We start from the raw sequence: 23,340 nt of genomic DNA, 5'->3' as shown, positions 1-23,340 counted from the left end.
TAAGTGGTCCCTATTTATCTACTTGCACCCGGGGGTGCTTTTGAACTGCTTGGTTGGCAGGCGCTGGGACCGAACGACGGGAGCGCACCCCGCCGCGGGGATTCGAACCGCCGACCATGCGAGCGGCAAGTCCTAGGCGCTGAGGATTTACCCACAGTGCCACCTGCGTCCCAATTTCATGCTGTAGCAATGCTTAATTTGGTTAATGCAACACCACCACCAGCAGCCCGTACTGTGTCTGCATAACAGCTCAGCAAGGTAGGGTAGTGACTGACCTTCCACGGAAAAGTCACTGGGGTTTTCTCCAGTGTGCCACAGTGCCTTTCAGTGAATGAAGAAAGATGCATGTTCTGGAATTATGGCCCCTCTAAACTTTGTATTGCATGTGTTATTTCAATGTATACAACTTTCAAGATTGCTCGCTGACAAGTGTATAAACCAAATTGCAGAAAGGCAATAATTTGCTGAACTGGGTTCTCGTTCTGTGTGTGTGTGTGTGTGCGGGCACAGTTGGATATTTTATTGGAAATGAGATCAAAGGATAGCTCACGATAATAATGATGAGTCAGATGTTCAGCTGCGGGCCCTGCATGTTCAATTTATGTGCACAGAGTGAAACCATGGCAGGATCTGCTGAACACACTCTTTTGCAAATCTGATGTGCTTGTGGCATTTCCACAAACAGGACATATGATGGAACACATGCAGGGCAGAGCCTGCTAGTTCCATGCCATGCACACATTCATTCCATGTGCCCAAATGTCCATGCAGGGCTAAAGAGTGGGGTGGAATCAGCTGCGTCATGCCACCAAGGGGAGTCCTGTCTGTTTAAGTTAAATGCCCACTGCTGTAAAAGTTTCTTGGCACTAAGGTTTTAAACCGGTTTTCAAAATATTTAAGTGGTATAGTTTTGGCTACAATTGGGATGACGACGACGACGGCTTGTTAATCTATGGATCACCTTTTACATGCAACTCAATGTGATTTACAAACAGGCCGTATAATCTGCTGCAAATAATTTTTAAAACAGTATAAACACACACACAAACCAACTGCAACTGAAAATAGGTTTTCATTTTGTGTTGTTTTTAAACCTAACTAGGAGACCTTTTCATCTAACTGGAAAAAGATGCCAAACTATAATGTCTTCAATTGTTTCTGGAAAGGACATAGAGCAGGAAGCTGCCATAGCACCACAGGGATACTGTTCCACAAAACAAGGGTGGCCAAGCCAAGATGAAATCCCTGGTCCTTGTAGTTCCTGTGGAGCAGGTTTCTGCTATTTTTGCTTGGTACTGCAAATTTCAGAGCATTATCTGCAGGTCTAGTAAAAACTTGGGGTGCTGGTTCCAGTTTGTGGGGTGGGCAGGCAAGACGTTATCAGCAGCGCCCCTGTCCGTATGGGACTAAGAACATCCAGGGATTGGCAGTGAGCCCTTCACATGAAATGGGCCTTGGCAGATGCCTGGCATTACCACCTCCTGGATACTTGTCCTGATCCAGCTGAAAGCTAGACGTCTGCAGGAGGAGCCTTTTGCTTATTCGTATCCCTTGCTGGAGAGAAAATCCTGCTGCGAGTTCCTGATTCTCAGTTCCAGCCTAGGATTCAAGGCTAGAGTAGCCATGCACCCCCGTTTTTGGAGAGGACCATCTTCTGTTTGAAGGGCTGCCTTCTCTCAGTTTAAAAATCAAGAGCCATCAGAAAAGACAGTGGGTGGGCTAGCCAACAGCACCTGGACAGCATAATGAGCTGGCACAGAGGTCACATGGGAACTGTCTTCCCTACAATGGTGAGATGCATTGTATTTCTGTTTAAATTATAGTAATTAGGCTAAATTTGCATTTCTACATAGAGATTAGCATATGCAATTCTATGCAAGTCTCTACTTTTGTCCCCTTCTTTGGCAATGCGCAGTTGGCCTCCCCATCCAAGGTTCTGTACTGGCAGTTAAGACACTGCATTTTAGCCATCTTGATAATAATAATAATATATTATTTATACCCCGCCCATCTGGCTGGGCCTCCCCAGCCACTCTGGGAGGCTTCCATAGAAACCAAAAATACACTAAAATATCACACGTTAAAAATTTCCCTGAGAATTATTGAGAATTATAATGTATTATTAAGCCAGTGCTTTGTTACCCCAGGAGGGTGGCATATATGGCTATTAATAGTTGCCCTGTGAGTTTCCATAGCAGGTTTCTCCTTTAATTCACCTACTGCTTGGGAATTTTTTATAGTTTATATATTGCAAAGGCCTTAAAAACAAAAGAGTGGTATTTCAGGAGTAGGAATGGTGTGCATATGTATGAAATTCCAGCCTCCTGCTTCATCACTACATAGCTGGTTTCACATTTATTTATTTTTAAAAGGGCTATCTATGCATGTGCTGCATTGGATCAGACCCAAGGCAATCTGAGTTGGGAATTTACAACAGCTTATTATGATATGTTTTCCAGCCACATATTCAGACAGTCACACATCTGAGAATAAACTGTCTTGGAACAAAGCTCTTTGCATTAGGCAGAGATTGACAGCCGAGAAAGCCTGGATTTGTTGATGTGAATGTGGAAGGACAGGTCCCATTCCTGAGCATCAACATGCCAGGTGCTTCCTGGAAAGGCCACCTTCCAGGATGGGCTGAAAAGCGGATAACCCAGCTGTAACCGATCACAGCATGAAAGACTGCCATTTATTTGAGGGGAGGGGGAGAGAATATTGCTTTTGCCAGCAATCTGAACACTGTCAAAATTGTACAAGGCTTATCAATCCACAGGGGTGGGAGAGCAATGGTTTCCTACCAATTCGTCGTCACAGTCATCTCTCAGGAGACCTTCTTCTTCTCCTTCCTCGCCGTTGAGTGGCTCCTCTACGTTCATTTCTGCCTCAGACGCTGTGTCTTCTTGGGAAAGCTCGCTTTTGTTCCCATCTGCTTTCTTTCTGACCTCTGCAGGATGAGATGTAGTAAGGGACAAACCCAAGAGATTGACACTCCATTTGGGCCACTCTGAATCAGAATCATTTCATTGTTGCTCACACTAACCAGTGGTCTGGGATCTCTTAACTTTGTGACAGATCCTGCCTTTGATCAGATGTAAACTGGAGGAGGGTATGGGAGGAGCTTTGATCACCTACTGAGAGCTGGGCAGGGGTGGTGATTCCAGGTTTAGAGAGATGAAACCCCCCCCCGCCGCCATTTACAGTGGGAGGACATGGTTTCCATACAAGGGGACGGGACGAGCAACAACACTGTGGGTTAAAACTTGAACATCTTATGGAAGTGTTATAAAATCTACCTTTTTAGGACTATAGCCCTTCCCCTTATCTGGAAGTAAGCCCCATGGAATTCTACAGGACTTACTTTTAAGTAGACATAGTTAGGATTGCAGTGCAAATCAGGAAGCACCATCGTATTAAAACAAGTGGGCCTTGCAACAACTTTTTGCAGTGTTGGTTGCTCCTGTTCACTGGTCAGTCTGCTAACTGCCCCCCCTTTCATTTCCCCCTTCCTCAACAGGAGTTTGTGGCCATTGAACACGCTCAATCCTCATGGGGGCTGGTGGAGTGCCCTTCCCTGTGGGTTTCCACCCCTGCAAACTCTCTTCCTAAGTCTACTGTTATATTTCTCTTGTGTTTGTTTGTGTGTTAGAGATGTCACAGAATTCCAGTGTACACAGAAACAGGAGCAGAAAATTGCTGATGTTCGCTTATTTGTCCCATGTCTGGAACGGAAATCAATCCAGCGAATCACCATCCACTACCGTTGTCGCCTTCAGTCTGCAAATGATACATAACTAATTCCACGCCAACCAATTTGCAGTGCACTGACATTAAAGTGGTGGGATAATGTAATGACAATGCAACTTATGTAACTTGCATAAATTACATGATTTTGCCGCAGTCGACAGTAAGGCAAATAACATTGTTTTCGGTGGAAGACAAACTGCAGCAGAGCAGAAACTACGCTGCATGTGATTAGACAGAAAGGATGCCTTTTTACATCTTTAGTGTGTGTGGTTTCCAAAAGCTGTTCTGTTTAACTCTTGCCATCGCAACCTTTGTGATAAAACGCTAACAGAATATCCTCATCTTTGAGATGCTTCAGAAACAATAAAGGTAAAGGTACCCCGGCCCGTACGGGCCAGTCATGTCCGACTCTAGGGTTGCGCGCCCATCTCGCTTAAGAGGCCGGGGGCCAGCGCTGTCCGGAGACACTTCCGGGTCACGTGGCCAGCGTGAAGAAGCTGCTCTGGTGAGCCTGCACCAGCGCAGCACGGAAGCGTTGTTTGCCTTCCCGCTATAAAGCGGTACCTATTTATTTACTTGCACTTAAGGGTGCTTTCGAACTGCTAGGTGGGCAGGAGCTGGGACCGAACGACGGGAGCTCACCCCGCCGCAGGGATTCGAACTGCCGACCATACGATCGGCAAGTCCTAGGCACTGAGGTTTTACCCACAGCGCCACCCGCGTCCCTCAGAAACAATAGCTTGTACTTAAAAACAATAGTATGTTGGAATAATACAGTGGCCTCAACTGCTGAATTACAACAGCAAAAACATAAATGAATGCAGGTCCCCAAGTGAAGGAGTGCTGGCGACAGCTAGGTAGCTGGCACAGAGTTAATCTCTGCACCTGAACTCCTGCAATGTTTCGGCCTCATTGACGAGAGATTTGGAATCAGCCCACTGACCTGCCGATGCTTTCTGTTGTTCTGCAATCTGCTCCAATCTGCCCAGGAGAGCATCAATGTTGGATTTGATCTGCGTCAACTCCGTTTTAATTGTCTGCAGTTCATTGCATTTCACTTGGAGGAGAGAGAGAGAGAGAAGCTGGAAGCAAGGCTTACTATTCTTTCTTATTTTGCAAAAGTGGTGCCTTTCTTGAGCAGAGACTTAGTTCTTTTCCTTATATACCTTTCAGTAGCAGGTCCTACTAGGGAGCCATCACAATATAAGGTTGTTGGATTCAATATAGGACAGGTCTCCTTTGCCTTTAATAGCTGTGAAGAAGACAGGAGAATTTTGGCAGGTACAGTTTCTCCCATCCTAAGGTAAAGGTAAAGGTACCCCTGCCCGAACGGGCCAGTCTTGACAGACTCTGGGGTTTGTGCGCCCATCTCACATCTATTGGCCGGGGGCCAGCGCTGTCCGGAGACACTTCCGGGTCACGTGGCCAGCGTGACAACGCTGCTCTGGCGAGCCAGAGCCGCACACGGAACGCCGTTTACCTTCCCGCTGGTAAGCGGTACCTATTTATCTACTTGCCCCCGGGGGTGCTTTCGAACTGCTAGGTTGGCAGGCGCTGGGACCAAGCAGCGGGAGCGCACCCCGCCGCGGGGATTCGAACCGCCGACCTTTCGATCGGCAAGCCCTAGGCGCTGAGGCTTTAACCCACAGCGCCACCCGCGTCCCATCCTAGTGCTCCATAAATGGGACAAGCAATCAGTGCCCCAATCCTCAGGCACAGCTTATTAAAGGCACGGAAGCTCTGGACTATAATGACTTTGGCAAGAGAATGACATTGCTTGGAAGTAACCATGGATTGTAACTTAAGAAAAATATTTAACCCCCCCTCCGCCAAACCTGAGAATTTTAACATACAAACCTTGAACATTTAGCAATGGATTCTCATTTCATTTAAAGATGCTTTACACAAATCACTTTGGTGGTGGACAGGTGCGGAACGATCTGATCAAGAGATCACCTTCCTCCTTTTTTGCAGTGTTGCCTTTGTAGAACTCAGCATGGACAGAACTAGAATTAGTTGGCTCTGCATGTCATTGGCTTTGGTTCAACTTGCTGTTGTTCTGCCTCCTTTCTGCCCTGTCAGTCCCAACGGGGCACCAACCACCACCATGTTTTTATAAAGATATGCATACGTAAAATACAGTAAACAGGGTTGCCTTGCAAAAGTATTGTTAGCATATGCCGTACAATACAATGCAAAGGCAGGCTTTGAAGGCAAGCTCTTGTCTTTGAAATATGAATTATCTCTGTGTAATAACATAGAAGCTTACATTTTAATTTGGCAGAGCTGTTTGCAATGGCAGTGGATCGGGCAAAGAGTTTGACTGGGAGTGTTGCTTTTACGCGCCGTACCAAAGGGATGGTCACTCGTGGACGCTTCACAGGAACCACCCTGGGAATGGGAGACACCCGTCCCCGATACTCAAAGAGTCTGCAAGACAAAAGTAGCTTACGGTAGAAGAAGCCCCCCTCCCTTCCCCCATAAAGTTCTATATGATTGTAAGACCTTAAGATAAATTTAAACATACAATTCAACTACGACATCCCATCAGTACATGGATTTCTTGTTGTGCAATGAAACCTCCCCCATCTCCTCCTGCTACACGTATCCTCCCCAAATCGGCTCCAGAGGTTTGGAGGAAACCCCAGAACAGATCTAGGGGGCATTAGGGGAAAGAGAGGGAGAGAGAACATTTCACTGCGCAAGTGGAAACCCTTTCACTGACAGAACGTTCATTTAGCACTGTGTTGGATTCCAGCCGTAATGCTTATTGCTTCCAAATGAATCCTTTAATGATACAATTGCAAACACTCGGAACCATGCAATGGAACTTCAGCTTTTTCAAATGTACGGAATCCTTACACAAAATCAATATACAAAAGACCTTAAAAACGCCATACAAATGTAAGATGCTATGCAAAATCGTTAAAGACCTCACACAATATTTTCAGAAATTTAATACATCATTAACTCTTACAATTCTTGCATTATAAACCTAATACTTAGTTCTAATCTAAATACTTGTCTACAAATGTATAATAAGGGAAAGGTTTGCCTTTTATTAGGCTTTCTGTAGGGAGCTACTTTGGCTCAAATTTGTTCATTTTGACCCTCTTCTGTTTTACCTGTAGTACTCAAGGATGCTATTCTGCTATTCCCCACATTTTCATACCTCATTCCCTTAATTGTGCTGTTTCTTTCCTTTTCCAGTATTTAGCCTAGAGGACATGGGCTGCTACTATCACATGAAAAAGTAGCTTTAAAAAATCTTTCAGAGCAACTCCTTTTATATAGGTCAAACGATGACTTATAGGATGCATTTTGTCATCTTTTGAATCACTCAAGAGCATAGGAAGCTCAGTATTGTCAGCATTGTGCCTGTGGCTCCTCAGAACTTCAGGCTTTTCCTAGCCCTACCTGGAGATGGAATCTGAGACCACCTTTATGCAAGGCAGAGATGCTCTACCACAGAGCTACTCTCCTTCCCCAAGGACTGTTATTTCCTGGCAAGGTATCCATGCAGCCGAACAGACCAAAAGGTATTCTCTAATCCTGCCACATTTCCAACAACTAGCCATACAATTATTTTATACCTTTTGGATAGCATAAGGCAGGAATGGTCACACATCAGGGTTGCAGGATCGACTTTTGTTTTATTCCCTGAAGCCCTAAAAGTCACCAGCTGGGGACAGGTGTAAAATGGTGGAGGCAACATACTCTTAGACAAAAGGATATGCTCAGTACAGGAATAGGTTTCCAGTACCAAAATTGAGCTCATAATCATGTCACTCAAAAATCTACTTCTGGTTTCCTTTCCCCCAATCTTTCTTCATCTCAACAGCCTATTTTAGAAGGGGGCGTGGAATTTTTTGTTGTTGTTGCTGCTGTGAGCCAGAATCCTTGCTGAACATCTGAACATCACCCAGAGATGGGCCAGTATATACTAATTTACCTTCTGCCCACACACTTGGTCTAAGAGCTATCAAGTGTTAAAAGCTTAAGCACTTTCTAATAATGTTGTAGAAACTATTTATTTGCAATTTGTGGAATCTCATGTATATGTAGGAATAATCTGGGATGATCTCATTATGATAACTGAGATACATCTTTGTTTTTATCCAAAACTATTCTATTTCAAAGCAATTCAGTTGTCTCACTCCTGGCCTTTGATGTCTTAGCCAAGGGGAAAAGGAGCAGAACAACAAACACTTTCCAGCAGCACAGAACCAGACTGCGGCGAAATACATTCAGACCAATAACAAACTTGGATGAACATGAGACAATGTTCCCTTACTGCCTCTAGGGGTAGCTAGCATTCCATCCACACATGCCAGTCACTAGATTGCCTGGGATAAAAAGCAGCGGCTAGGGATGATATTTGATCACGAAGGTTTTGGAAGACACATTCGCTAAACCAATGCCGTTAACCGCACACAGAATACTTTTACTTAACAAATCACTATAGCCTGCAAGACTGTGACTTTTAATGCATTTTTAAAACACCTTAATGTTTCCACTCTTAGAATTAATTTAGGAACTCCCGAGGACTTGAGAACTGACGTACAAGCCCAGTTCTTCCTCTCCTGTGCTCCTTATCTCATTTTAGTGTCTATCCATAAACATTTCTGGTGGGTAGAAAGTTGTGGCCTTTTATACCATGCAGTTTGAGATGCAGACAGAAGCGGGTACAATGGTATTTATTCAAGTTGCACATGTAGGCAGAAGGAACTTTCTGAGCACAAAATACTTTTTTTGTCTTTAGCAAACCTTTGGATACCTAGATGACAAGAGCACTCAGGAACCTATAGGGGAAATGTCAACCTGGGGAAGTATGTGAACGACTCCAAGAGAGCAGGGGAAAGAATAATAAAGGGAGGCAGGAAAGAGGGAGAGCAGGAAGATGGGTATTATGAAAAAAGCATGTGGATGTGGAACATGAAACCTGAGTTTTAAAAGCACCAAGGGCTGTTCCCAGTCACATCCCTGATTGCCTTTGCAACCATGGGAGGAATTCATGGTACACCTTTATGCTCCTCCTCCTTGATGGGTTTGGGATTTGTCTCTTGTGACTTTTAAAAATCTATCCCCATCAGCTGAATGCAGAGCAATTAACACAGTGCACTTCTTTCAGAGCCCCAGAAATGAATTATTCCATTCCTGCCAGCTCAACTCAAGGTGTTTCACTTGGTCCTTTCAATCTGCTTACCTGTCATAGAAGTCATCTCTGTAGTAGTCGTAGTCAAATTCATAGCCACTGTAGACAAATGAAAACCAGTTAGTATTATACTATCCCCACCCATTTCTATTCGCTTGTCACAGCCTTTATAACATGGGGTGGGAGACCTGTGGATCTGCAGATGTTTCTGGACTACAATTCCCACCATTTCTGAACCTTAGACTATGCTGGTTAGGGCTAGTGGGAGTTAGTGTCCAATAGCTGTGCCCCAGAATATAGCTGGAGTCCCCATTCCTGCTTTATGAGGTAGCAGAACTCAGCCTTGCAGATTTGGAAGAAAAGAAAATGCCCTGACTGTATGCAGAACCATTTTGGCACAGCGGGACACCCAACTTGCACAGAATTAAGCCACAACCAGGCCTTCCACAGGAAATCATGTAAAGCAGCCAGCTTTGAGCTATAGTAGCATGAGGTTATAATGACGTAGAGGCTCAACCAACAGTTATTGTTAGCTGGGCTACCAAAAGATAAATGGGCATCATTTTAGAAGGCAATCTGTTCTTAGCTGGAGGGGTCAGGATACGGGGAGACAGGGGCTGCGTAAGCACCTGTCAAGAACAGTTGAGGTGGAGTCACTACCATCAAAGTGCCAGCGGCTGCCTTGATAACCCGCCATTTCCCTTTTCTCTTCCCTGAGCGATATTTTATACACTGTAATGAAACTATCATGCAGGAACCCTTGATAGAAGAAAACTTTCAGCATGAATCCATCTGGCGAATAGTAGAAATGGAAAGCTTTGACATTTCCTGCTGAAAAGGAGCATATAGCTACACATCAGTTTGAAAGGTCGGCTCAGAGTGGAATTTTTAATTTTGCCTTGACATTTTTGACTTCCCAGTGACGTGGAGGCGGCATTTCAGGAGAATAAAAACCACCGGAGATTTAATGCTCGGCCCCTCGCACTGCTCCGCGGGAGCAACCCCCCTGCCCCTTATGTTGCCTGAGTCTCTGTACAGCTGGCAATGGGGCATTTTTTTCAGCCCCAGGGCAGCTTCCTAAGGGCCACCTGCCAGTGGTAGGAGAGCGTAAGGGATAGAGGCAAAAGTGGGCAAACCAACAACTGTACAACTACAACCTTTGTACTATAGAATAGATCCTCCAGACAAGCAAAGTGAGAGGCATCGTCACAGTTCAAGGACACATACCAAGAAGGCAAAAAGAAAAAGAAAAAGCGGGTGGGGGTGAGGGTGTGGCCTAGGGAGAGTTCTGAGGGCCAGGCAGAAAGATATGGAAGGCCACATTCACCCCCAAGCCTGAAGTTCCCCATTCCTGCTGTTGCACTTGGACCAGGAAGGTCTGGGTTTAATTTCTTTTAAAAACTGCAGAAAACTAACTACTTCCTTTTCTGTTTGCCTCTGAATTCTCTGAATTCTCTGACATCTCTATCCCTCATACATGCCACCTTGAGCGCTTGACAACCCCATGGAAGAAAGGTAGGATACATAAAGGCAGCAAATATACTCTGTAGTCCTTTTTCCTGTAAATAGGTAGCAGTAAATAATTTGGTATACTATAGTATACCTTGATGGTAATAATCACCAAGGGATATGGTTATATGTAGGTAGCTTCCTGGTTCTCACCATGTTCCATAGGGTGTTTCAACAGGTTATGGGCCTTGACTACATTGATTTAATGATGCATTTAGGTCTTGGGTGGATAGCTGATTGCTGAATTCAGCAGTACATTTAATTATTCGTTTTAGAATGACAATGTGAGTCTGCATAGTTAAGCCCATTGGGGCAGGAAACAGACAAAAAGAATGAGGAAAGGGTTCTGGGACCTATTAGGCTTTCAGTCTTAAGGCTGAAAGCATCCATTTCAACTTCTTTCTTTTTAACTCAACCCTTTCCCTTTGGGTTACTCATAATCTCAGAGAAAGGCTGGCACATTTCCAGATAACAGAGCTATCAAAAGTTATTAAACGGAACAATGAGGAGCACACTTTGGCCTCCATGTTTGACTGATTCAAGCTGGCAAGATCACTGAAGCTGGTTAGAGCAGAACAGCTGCATAGTCCAATGCTTGATCTGGGAGTTCTATAGGCAGCTCAGAGGAGACACGCAGGATCACCAGACCATTGGTCCATAAGGATCAGCGCTGTCTACTGTATACTGATGGGCAACAGCTTAAAAGAGCTCAAGGAATGGTCTTTCCCCGCCTTGTTATCTGAACCTGGGGTGTTTTATGTTTTGAGGTATTAGTAGTAGTAATGTTGTTTAGTTGTGTCCGACTCTTCGTGACCCCATGGACCAGAGCACGCCAGGCACTGTAGTAGAAAAAGTAACAACCAAATAGCCTAGTTGGTACACCATGTCCTTCCACAAAAAGATTCTTGCATTGCTGGGGGTTGGGTCATATGACCCTCATGGTCCCTTCCAACTCTACAATTCTGTCAGGTATATCAGATGACCTTAGGGCTGGTGACAATAAAGAAAATGACCATACAACATACACTGTAAAAAAAATAAATCGCAAAAATTACCACTTCACATAAAATCCAATAATCAGTGGGGAGGGAAATCAATGCAAGCAGCTCAAAAAAAGCTGTATCTGGCAGCCACCCTCCTTGTGAGAAAAATGTTTTAGTGAATAGGTCTTATGTTTAAGTGACCTTGGTGTTGTAATGAGAGCAATAATGGTTCCAGCCAAGCCTCCACATATTCAGTTCCTGAGTTCTTAAGAGTTTCAAAATAAACATAGGAATAGTTACAATATTGTACAAAAGCATCCTAGACTAGAGTATCAGACAAAGGGGAATAGGCAGGCACCATGTGTATGTTCTTTGGTAAAGTGAGCTATCCACTGGTGTTATTATTAATTTAAGCGAAGGGCGAGAACATAATACAATCCTAAAGGTGGTTAGAAATCATCAAAACAAACACAGATCCTGCTATGCGGTTCTGATCAGTGAATAGGACTATCCTAGCGGGTTTCCTTAAGGTCATACCTGGGCAGTGTTTTGGACTTGACAAAAGGAGAGTTACTAGCCTGGGTGCTCTGTCTCCATGGGAGCTAATTGTTAGAACATTGCTTCTTGATACAGGACCACTCTGCAGTGTTCTGGCTAGAAAATTGATGGAAGGTTATGAAAGGGGGCATATCACCCTAGGTAAGGATGAGATAATCTAGCTGTGTGTCTGTCTGTGGAAGGGAACAAATGGGGGAGACTGCAGTTGGAGTTTTGCAGTGAAAGAGCCAGCTTAGAAGCGTTTTGATTTGGCAGAGGGGGGCTGCTACTTTGGAGACCTGGTGTGTGGAAGTGGCTTTGGCTGCCTGACGGGGTGTTCAGGCGTCTGCCTCCACCTATGCTCTGTCTGTACATTTGTAATTCAGATACTACAAAACACTGTAGGCTTCTGGTCACCTCCTTCCCAAGGAAGCTGAACCTGGCTAAGCTCTGCTCCCCTGGATTTTATTTTATTTTATTAACCAGAAGTGAGGAAATCCCAATACCAACCAAGCACACAAAACCAGTTAAAAATCCCTCATAAAACAAGCCGCAAATCACTGGTAGGAATATGATAATGATGATGATGCTTAATAATATCAGAAAAAGCAAAGAATCATAAAATGATAGAGATGGAAGGGGTCCCGAGAGTCATCTAGTCCAACCCCATGAAATGCACACATCTCAACTAAAGCAGATGGCCATCTAACCTCTGCTTGAAGGAGAGTCCAGAATGAAGAGTCCAATGAAGGAGAGTCCAGAACCTCCTGGTGGAGTCAAACAGCTCAGACATTCAGAAAGTTCTTCCTGATGTTAAGTTGGAATCTCCTTCCTTATAACTTGGATCCATTGATTCGGGTTCTACCCTCCAGAGCAGAAGAAAACAAGCTTGCCGCATCTTCCATGTGATAGCCCTTGATATGTCTGAAGATGGCTATCATATCTCCTCCCAGTCTACTCTTTACTAGACTAAACCTACCCAACTCCCTCAACTGTTTCTCATAAAGCTTGGCTTCTAGATCCTTTATCATCTTGGTCGCCCTCCTCTGTACCCATTCCAGCTTATCAATATCCTTCTTTAATTGTGATGCCCAGAACTGGACACAGTATTCTGGGTGTAATCTGACCAAGGCAGAACAGAGTAGTACTATTATTTCCCAAGACACTATATTTCTGTTGATGCAGCCTAAAAGAGAATTAGGTTGTTGTTTTTTTGCTGTCGCATCACACGGTTGACTCATGTCCAGTCTGTGGTCTGCTAAGACCCTTAGAGCCTTTGACTACTAGCAAGCCATGTAGTCCCCCATCTTATATTTGCCAAGCTAATTTAAATTCTCAGCAAGTGCTTTCAGTGGCATAGGAACATAAAAAGCCACCTGAAGCAGTGTCAGACCAGAGGTTCATCTAGCTTAGAGCTGTCTACACTGACAGCAACAGGGTTTCAGAGAGGGGACATTCTCAGCCCTACCTGGAAGTGCTGGGCATTCTACTTGGGACCTTTTGCATGCAAATCAGATGATGTGCCATGGACCAAAGGGCGTCTGCCCCCCCATAAGTCCAGGGACCCTGGGACCAGAAGTGCCTGAAAAACTGCCAGAAGCAGAGAGCTGGTGGTAGCAGCAGTAGTGTGTTTTATGTGACAGCAGTGTGAAAAGCCAAGCAAGGCATGCAAGTGTCTGCATGCAAATGCTGGGGTGGATGTAGTGCCAAAGTTGGAGGGAATCCTCAAGGCCTGAGCTCCCCTCAAACCCAGCATTGCCTCCAGGTGCCTTGAACATGCTATGCAGTGCTGTCTCAGTGCTTGACAGCTATGCAGTGCTTGACAGCAAAAAGGGAGAAAACAGACAAAGAATTTCTGGACACCACCACTGAGAAGGCCCTGTCCTATGTGTCTCATCTTAGATGGCACTGGAACATGAAGCAGGACCTTCTCTGGTAACTGATGCAGGACAGGAGTAGATGCTCCTTTTATATATCCAGGATCCAAAGCCGTTTCGGACAGGGAGGACTAACCTACGGCCTTCCTGATGTTGCTGTTCTACAACTCCCATTATCCTTGACCTTTGTCCATGCTGGCGAGTGCTGATGGGAGTCCAACAACACCTAGAGAGCCACAGCTTAGCCACCACAAATTTAGGGCTCAAAATGTGAAAACCAGCACCTTGAATTGGGTTGAATGAAGTTGGGACAATATGATCAGAAACCTATGTTTCCCTGAGCACTCTGGTTACTTCAGTTTTCATTTTCATTTTATAATGTACGAAGTTTCCATGCCTGCAGACAGTGCTCCCCCCCCATAAAAAAATGTTTGGGGGTACTCTCATTTTGACTCAAGAAAAGCACCATTTTATAGTTCAAATCGGGGGAAATAAATACAGTAAATGGACAAAAGTACAAAGATTCACAAAATATTTAGGGGTATGTGTACCCCCAGAAATAAGCACTGCCTGCAGATACTGTAGAAAGACCACTCAAACATAAATACTCATGTCAAGTGTTTCCACAGTGCCTTGGAGTTATGGCTGCAATCCTCTGCAATTTTATTGGAGATGCACAACCCACTGAGTTCAGTAGTCTGTTCTTCAGAGTAAATAGGCATTTCCACACAGCAGTTTATCATTGATTCGGTGGTATGCAAAGTTTGCGCAACATACTATGTCATCCACATCAAAATGCCACCCCACATTATCAGCAAATTAAACTGGATTTACTGTTTCCATAGTACCCTACACCCTCTGCCAAAAAATAACCCTTGCAAAAATGGTACATCTGAATTAAATGGGTATGTGTGTGTGTAGAAATACAGGGGAGCATTTTGATTAGCATGTTGTTGTGAAGATGCTGCAAAAAAAACCCCATAACGGCCATGCACTAGCAGCCCTGACTCCACAATAAACTGCTGCACAGAAACACCCCATGTGTTCAGGATTGCAAGGCAAGGCTCTTTAATCATAAGCAGCAGTTAGGCAGTAAATAATTCCCCCCCTTTTAATGGTTAAGGGATGATGAATTCACTGCTGATAGCAATAATAATCTCTGTGGTTTATGGCTCAAAAATCAATGTGCTGTAACTGTACAATACCACCCACTCTCACACCTGTATCTTCATAGTCTGTGTTTCCCTCTTCCATCCCCTGCAACTGCATGGGAACTCACCTTAAGAGAATAGACAGGAGAATTTAATGTCTCCTGCTCCTTAGCTGTATGCAGAGATTTAGAAGGCTGTGGCAGACACTGATCCAGTCATAAATCATACTGTTCTCAATAAAGAGCCCCAGTGGGCAAAGACATGATATGACAAATGCCACACATCATTATGGTGACCCTTTGTTTAGTTGATTTTAATTTCCACTATTTAAATCTGCAAAGGGCTCCTAGGAGGATTCTGAAGCATCATGTGCCTCATTGATCACTTCCAGGTGAGATGTTTATTGAGCATTTATCCTGGTTTGTTTCCACACTTCGCAGGGAGGCTAGATGCTGTTCAGCTATTTACTGAGCATTCATTCTGGTTTGTTTGCGGGAGGTTATACAAAGTTGTGCCAACCAGTTAATATCCCACACTTTCCAGTCTGAACTGGGTTTTGTTTTTTGGTTGTTGGTGGTTTTGTTGTGCAGGAATGGCAAACCAACTTCAATTATGCAATCTAAATTTGCTGATATGAGACTGAGTCCCACCCAAATATAAGAACGGCCTGGAAGTGTCCAGTATTACTTGGAATTTGTGCTAATAAATACCCCTGTTAAGAGCAGGCAGAATAATTCAACTCACTACCATTAGAACCATAGCAATTGGACACAATCCTGCCCAGAATTAAGTATGTTTTAAATGCTATAGATTTCAATGGGGTTTTAACAGCATAATCTGATGCATTTTTACTTGGATGCAGTCACACAATAGTCAATTGAGCTTACTCCCAGATAGGTATGTATAGAACTGCAATTTAAGACTGCAACACAATTCACTTGTAACTTGGCTTACTTGCATGCATGAGCAAGCTGCTCATTAAGCAGTTTTCTGAGACACACTAGCCTCACAGCAACAGGTTGAACAAGAATGGACCTGTGGTACCTCCCAGATCAAAGTCCCTATTTTGAAAGGCTTGTGGAAATCACACAGTTTCTCTGGTCTGTTTGACAGTGCGCACAGAAAGAAGTTTCTGTGATGTTTCAACTGGTGAATTGCTGCTTTTACCAGTGGGAAGGGATTAATAAAGGATAGGATGGAGGAGAGTGCTGGGATGTGTACTGTTACTATTTACCTTTATACTCCTGAAATATCAAGCCCGGCCATGTGAGAAATAGCTCCATGCTTTTATCTTTCCCCACCTGGGATCTGAATGAGACAGCTGGCTGACTGCGGGTCTCTTTAGTAGGTGGGTGGAAACTATGCCCCCCTCCCCATCTTGTTAGCTAATGCTTGACAGATCAGATGTGATTATGCTCACATCTTTAATTCCTCTTCTTTTTCTTTATTTCTGATGTTTTTTCAGGATGTTCTAAATTTGGGATTGTATCAGAAATGAAGTGGAAGCTTAGAAGAAATCCATTCTCTTCCATTGTCTCATGCAATTGATCTCACATCCACACAATGCATTTAAAGCACATGGCTCCCCTCCAAAGAACCCCGGGAAGTGAATTTATTTTTTATTTTTTAATTTTATTTTGACAAAGTAATAATCATAAATAAATAAGAATCAAAGTGTGCACCCCACCACCGAAACCATTCCATTGTAACTATCCAACCTCCCAAAATTTCAACACCTCTTGCGATGGTTTGACCCCTTTACGTTTTAACAGTGCAAATTCTACAAACACACTCCATATCTCCTTAAAATCATTTCTCCTGCACCTTAATGGCACATGTTAATTTATCATTAATAGTGTATTTTACCCTTCACAGAATTACAATCCCAACACCCTTAACAAATTACAATTCCCAGGATTCTTTTGGGGAAAAGCCGTAATCTTTAAATGTGCTTTAAGAAATATGGCTGGTGCAAATGTGACACCCATGTAACAAATGCAACAACAGAAGCACAGGCACAACAACAAGCAGAACCTAGAAACAATGCAAAGTACAGTGGTGCCTCGCAAGACGAAATTAATTCGTTCCGCAAGTTTTTTCTTCTTGCGAGTTTTTCGTCTTGCGATGCACGATTTCCCATAGGAATGCATTGAAAATCAATTAATGCGTTCCTAGGGAAACCGACTTCAGACCAGGTCCGGGGACAGTCTGTCCCCGGACCTCCTCTGAAGGCTGGGGGGGGGGGACAAGGGCTTTTCTTCCCACCCCCAGCATTTTAAAAAACCCTGGGACAGCGGAGGACTTCTCCGCTGTCCGGGGCGATCTTAAAATGCTGGCGGGCGGCATTTTAAAATCGCCCCGGACAGCGGAGGACTTCTCCGCTGTCGGGGCGATTTAAAAGCCCCTGGGAAGGCAGGCAGGGGGGACAAAGACTTTTGCCCCCCGCCAGCCTTCAGAAGAGGTCCTGGACCTCTTCTGAAGGCTGGCGGGGGCGAAAGTCTTTGCTCCCCCCGCCTGCCTTCAAAAGCTGTCCGGCCCAGGCTTCCCGGACCTTTCCGCCAGCAGCGGCAGCGCTGCCACTGCTGGCGGAGACTTGCCGGCATGCAGAAGCCTGCGCGCAGCGCGCCCAGGCTTCGCAGATCTCTCCGCCAGCAGCGGCAGCGCTGCCGCTGCTGGCGGAGACTTGCCGGCATGCCGAAGCCTGCGCGCAACGCGCCCAGGCTTCGCGGATCTCTCCGCCAGCAGCGGCAGCGCTGCCGCTGCTGGCGGAGACTTGCCGGCATGTCGAAGCCTGCGCGCAGCGCGCCCAGGCTTCGCGGATCTCTCCGCCAGCAGCGGCAGCGCTGCCGCTGCTGGCGGAGACTCTCCTGCCTTCAAAAGCCGTCCGGGATAGCAGGAAGCGCTTCCCTGCTATCCCGGACTGCTTTTAAAATGCTGGCGCTGGGGAGCAAAGCCTTTCGGCCCCCGCCAGCCTTCCTGGACCTCTTCTGAAGGCCGGAGGGGGGGGAAAGGCTTTGCTCCCCACTGCTAGCATTTAAAAGAGGTCCCCGGAGATTTCCCTATGGGCTTTCGTCTTGCGAAGCAAGCCCATAGGGAAATTCGTTTTGCGAAGCGCCTCCAAAACGGAAAACCCTTTTGTCTAGCGGGTTTTCCGTCTTGCGAGGTGTTCGTCTTGCGGGGTACCACTGTACTGCAATGACTGTCAGTGACCAATTGCAAATTGCCACTTAGACCTAACACTGCTTCCATGCTTAGCAGATTACAACCCTGGAATTTAGTGGCGTTTGCTTCCAACCTGCATTGCAACCATCTCATCTGCATGTCTACTTGGAAGTAAGCCCTATTTAATTAAACTGGACTACTCCAATGTAAATGTGCATATGATTTCAGCTTACAGAGGGTTAGAATTGGGATGCTAGACTCCAGTTAGAGGTGGACAAGTCAGTCTATTTCTAATCCATGTGAAATTCACATTAAGAACGGACCTCCGGAACGAATTAAGTACTTAACCCGAGGTACCACTGTATGCAGTTATACATATATTTTGTCTCAACATATGACCTTGCGTACGAAGTTGTCGGATGCATTCAGAGGGCAGGAGGAAAAAATCGTTCACATTTTTAAGTGAACCATTCTAATGTGCACTTAGGTGCACAGACTAATACATGGATCATCCTTTGCATTTTACATCACTTTGAATGTTGAGGTTCATTTCTCAACTAAAAAGAATGCATCAAAATGCAAATAAAGTGTATTTGGTGGCAAAATACATAAAGAAATGCATATGTTGAGTTAAAACACGTATTTGATTGCGAGAAATGTATTTAAATATTACTTTTCAAAAATCCACCGATTAATCTTTAGGTAGGATGGAACAGATTTATGAATGAATATGCATGGAATTGATGCGATCCAGAAATAGACTCATCCGTCCGCCCCCCTGGATGGGTGGGATCATCTGGAAAAAACCTGGAAGATTTCGGACAGACTAAAGAAAGTGTTTCTTCATGCAGCTCATAGTTAAACTATGCCATACACTCCCACAGATTACACGAGCACCCCCCCCCACTCAGCTCTCTTAGTCTTAATTCCCCTCGTTTACTGACCCAAACCCGAAAGTCAGTTGCCCTATTGTTATCTTTTCATTCAGCAGCCTAACAGCCCACGGATAGAAGCTGTTCTTTACCCTGTTGGTGTGACTAATCATGCTTTCATATCTTCTGCCCGAGGGCAGAAGATCAAGAAAGTGCCAGCCAGGGTGTGAATCATCCCTGAGAATTTTCCTCACTCTCCTGAGGCAACATTCTTCCGCGATGTCATCCAGCGGATTCATGGGACAGCCCATAATATCTTGTGCTGTATTCACCACCCTCTGTAGGCACCTCCTATCAGTTGATGTCAAACCAGCGTACCACACCGTGATGCAGTATGAAAGGACACTTTCTATTGTGGACCGGTAGAAGGAGATAATCAACCGTTGATTGACATCATTCTTTCTCAATACTCTGAGGAGATGGAGTCTCTGTTGGGCTTTCTTAACCACCTGGGTTGTATTGATTTTCCAAGTAAGGTCTTCACTGAGATGAACTCCTAGGAATTTAAAGGAAGAGACTCTCTCCACACAGCCCTCCCCAATGTACAGCAGTGCTAGTTCTCCTCTCTGCCTCCGAAAGTCCAATACCATCACCTTTGTCTTGCTGATATTAAGGTGCAAGTTGTTCCCTAGGCAGCATGTAGATATTTTTTGGGTCTCCCCAAAAGAGAATTAGGCAAATTCATGAAGGACAAGGTGATCAACAGCTAATAGCCACAATGGCTATGCTCTTCCTCCATGACTGGAGACAGGATGCATCTGTAGGAGGGGTGAGTACAGTTGTGCTTAAGTCCTTCTTGCTTGTGTCCTTCCCATAGGATCTGGAAGATCACAATCAGAATCAGATGCTGCACTAGGTGGAGCAATGCCCTGATCCAGCAGAGATCTTCTTATGCTTTTTTATGTTCTAACCTTCCTATGGTGGCCTATAAATTACTCCAGATTATTAGCAAGAGTGTGCTGCTGAAACACTCTGGAATTTGTGGGTTTTTTTAGGTAGAAAGGGAATGTTGCCCTGGGATAACTTCTGAAATAACGATCATTGTGCCTGATTGTATAAGCAAGCCTTAAGAAATGTGTGGGCAAACACTCGGAGCTGCACGTATTCTGTGAAAGAATAAACAAACAAGCTGGTGCCAAGGTGACCCAAAATCTGTGTCAAGCAAAGCCATTCTGCCATGTGAATAAATCACGCAATTAAGCAAATTTGCACTCATTTGCTTCTTTTGCATTTAGTTTGCTCCTGGTAGATAATTACCAGTAAATAATTAAGAGGCACTACATGAGCAAGAGAAAAAGAACAGTGGATCACAACTGATCCACTGCAAGTCAACTAGAGAAAAATAAAGGGGTCAGTGTTGTGTCCACCAAAGTGACCTACAGCCTGACAGGCTTCACATTCAGATGCCATTTAGAGAAGGAAAGAAGCGAAGAGGTATTTATCTCATGCTTCTGCTTGCAATTTCAGTCAACTGATCTATTAGCTCTGAAGTCTAAAGATAAATAACAGCGTTTGCACTACTCCCTTTTCTATTTGTAGCCCACAAACTTGAAACTTGAAAGATCCTGGTTATTATTTTTTTTTTAGAAAAATGTACATAAGTAAATGTCACTTGCATCCAAGAAATGTGGACATTCCTATCCTGAGCAACTTAGGGACAAAACACCACATCTTTCAATTCAGCTTTCCCTAGTTTCAAACGCCTGCTCCCCTCTGCCACTGCACATTTACTCCTCTCCCTACCACCCAATCTGAGGCTGGTTCATCTCACAAACCACAGGCATTTTGTTCACATGTGGCTTGGCTCTCTGTCTAATGGAGAACCGATTCCTATTATAGCCCTATCTGGGCATTTGATCCCTTGGGAAAAGACCTGTACTTCAGAGACAGAGCATTTGCCTTGAGGGCAGAAGGTCCCAGGTTCCATATCTGACATGTCTAGGTAGGGCTGGAAATGTTCCCATCTTAAACCCTGGAATGCTGCTGCCAGTTTGTGTAGACAGTAGTGATTTAGATGGAACAATGGTCTGACTCAGTATAAGGCAACTCATACATATTTGCCAAATATCATACTTTTCCACCAGAACTTAAACCCCTCTTTATCCAGGAAGAAGATGTTGTGTTGTGCTCATATTTCCGTGAGTTCTGATGGGAAGCAGCTAAAGACCCTCTCACCTTGTCTCTCTAAATGCACACCATTTCCCCCTTTCTTATTTACTATTAGAGATGATTTCCCTGGTCTCCCACCCCCACCGTACTTCCCTTAACAACACAAGTGATACGGCAGTGTTTGATGTGTGTACCATTGCTTGAAGGTAACATAATAACTAAGATGAGGCCAAAACACCAGCCTGGGCAGAGAAGAAAGCTTGGTGGGTAATAAAAACAAGAGTGCCAGGACTTCCCTTTAATCTTCAGATGGGCTTCTTCAAAGTGGCATAAGCTGTGCTAAAGGGGCTACTAAGATTTTACCTGAATTAATGATACGATGAAAGAGGCAGAGTGGAAGAGATTATATTGACAAGAGTATTATTAAGAAGCAGAGGTTGGCAAAGGATGAAAGCAGAGTTTATCTGCTTGCTGAGTTTCTTTTAGGGGAGATGGGGAGATTGTTCCCCAGCCCACCCACAAAATCCCTACCTCTCCCATATTGGCACAATGATTATGCAGAACTATCAATTTTAGGAACCCAGGAAAAAAATTGATAAAAGTGATCACATCTTCTTCCCTTAAAGCAGACGGCTTCAACCTTGGATTCCCATATGCTGATGGACTACAACACCATCATCCACAGCTGGCTTAGCCAATGATCAGGGATCAGGGAAGCTACAGTCTGACAGCATCTGGGAACCCAAGGTTGAAGAACCCTTGATACCTTTGCAGGACTAGCACCACGATTATACCAGCAAATACCGTATTTTTTGCACCATAACACTCACTTTTTTCCTCCTAGAAAGTAAGGGGAAATGTCTGTGCGTGTTATGGAGCGAATGCCTACGGATGGCGGGGGGATCTGCTGCAGTCGTGAGCAGAGGATCCATGGTTCCCCTTTCTTCCCTCCTCTGTGGCTTGCTTTGAAATAGCAAAGCGGGAGAAGAGCCACTGAGTGGGGAGGAGAGAGGGACAGAGAACCTGCTTGCTTTAAAGGAGCAAAGCGGGAGAGGAGAGGAGCCGCTTACATGAGTCCGGAGCTGTTTTTTCAGCGAGCCGGGGAGGAGGGAGAGAACAGCTCGCTAAATAGCAGCAAAGCTTTTTGCAAGCAGGCTCTCTGTCCCTCTCTCCTCCCCACTCAGCTGGCTTAATAGCAGCAAAGTTTTTCAGCAAGCCGGGGAGGAGGGAGAGAAGCAGAGCCTTTAAAGGAGCAAAGTGGGAGAGGAGAGGGGCCTTCTCCTCTTATACCCCTCTCCTGCATTATTAGCAGCATCCTTCTCCACCCACCCCACGCGTGTTCCTTGTCCCTTGAGTGCTTTTCCTTCCCTCCACTTAAAACGTGGTTACAAAGCACAGATCCACATGGATCCTCAGGATTTTTGCATTGGGCTACCCCAAACTCACCGTCAGATCACATGTCTGTGGCCACAGCATGAACCACAAAAATCATACATCCACTGTTTCATTTAGAAATTTTTTTTTCTTGTTTTCCACCTCTAAAAACTATGTGTGTGTTATGGTCGGGTGCGTGTTATAGAGTGAAAAATACGGTAATTGTGTACCTTGCCCTCCATTCCAAACTGCAATGAAATTTGAGTTTGCTGACTAAGTCCATTTGGCACTTACAATTCCAATATGGAGAGACTGCAAACCACATTGGCGCCTGTAATCTGTAGCATACAGACAGGAATATGACTACTTTTGTTATGTTTGCAATTATGCAATTTCTATTCATGTCGTAAGCAGCTAAGTGCATGGTTTGAACTATGGAAAGGCGGCATACAAATAAAAGTATGCATGTATGTATGTTGGCAAATACTATTACCATGCAATCACTAGTCAACAGTTTGCTGTGGACTAGTTTGAATAAGGGTGCCTTATTCAAATTCGTTACATTTACAATGAATTGTTTTTAGTTTGTTTTATTTTGATAATTTGATGAGAGCTGTAAAGTGGCATATAAATTAAATATACACCTTTTTTAAAAAAGAAAAACGGCAAGCAGTCATCTGTTACCCTTTAGCTGATTCAAAAAACAAATTTATTTGCAGAGATGAGGAGGAGTAATTTTGTAGAGAAACAAGCCAAAATTGATTTGGCAAAAAAGTGTTCCTCAGAACTTTCCACCGGGGATTC

At 44.5% G+C, this 23,340-nt stretch overlaps 1 protein-coding gene across 4 annotated transcripts in view; it reads right to left on the bottom strand.

Moving 5' to 3' along the window:
- RALY (RALY heterogeneous nuclear ribonucleoprotein) overlaps nucleotides 1-23,340 on the bottom strand; it is a 206,819-nt gene that overhangs the window by 2,211 nt on the left and 181,268 nt on the right. For all 4 annotated transcript variants that reach the window (XM_082226476.1, XM_082226474.1, XM_082226473.1 and 1 more), the window contains 4 exons: nucleotides 8,954-9,001; nucleotides 6,017-6,177; nucleotides 4,691-4,804; nucleotides 2,802-2,947 (listed from right to left, as the gene is read on the bottom strand). In XM_082226476.1, coding sequence (XP_082082602.1) covers nucleotides 2,802-2,947; nucleotides 4,691-4,804; nucleotides 6,017-6,177; nucleotides 8,954-9,001 — 469 coding nt within the window. The remainder of the gene's footprint in view (nucleotides 1-2,801; nucleotides 2,948-4,690; nucleotides 4,805-6,016; nucleotides 6,178-8,953; nucleotides 9,002-23,340) is intronic.

This window comes from Podarcis vaucheri (assembly GCF_965113315.1).
Source record: "Podarcis vaucheri genome assembly, chromosome: 6".
NCBI classification, from domain to species: domain Eukaryota; kingdom Metazoa; phylum Chordata; class Lepidosauria; order Squamata; family Lacertidae; genus Podarcis; species Podarcis vaucheri.
This window is presented reverse-complemented; position numbering and strand designations above follow the sequence as displayed.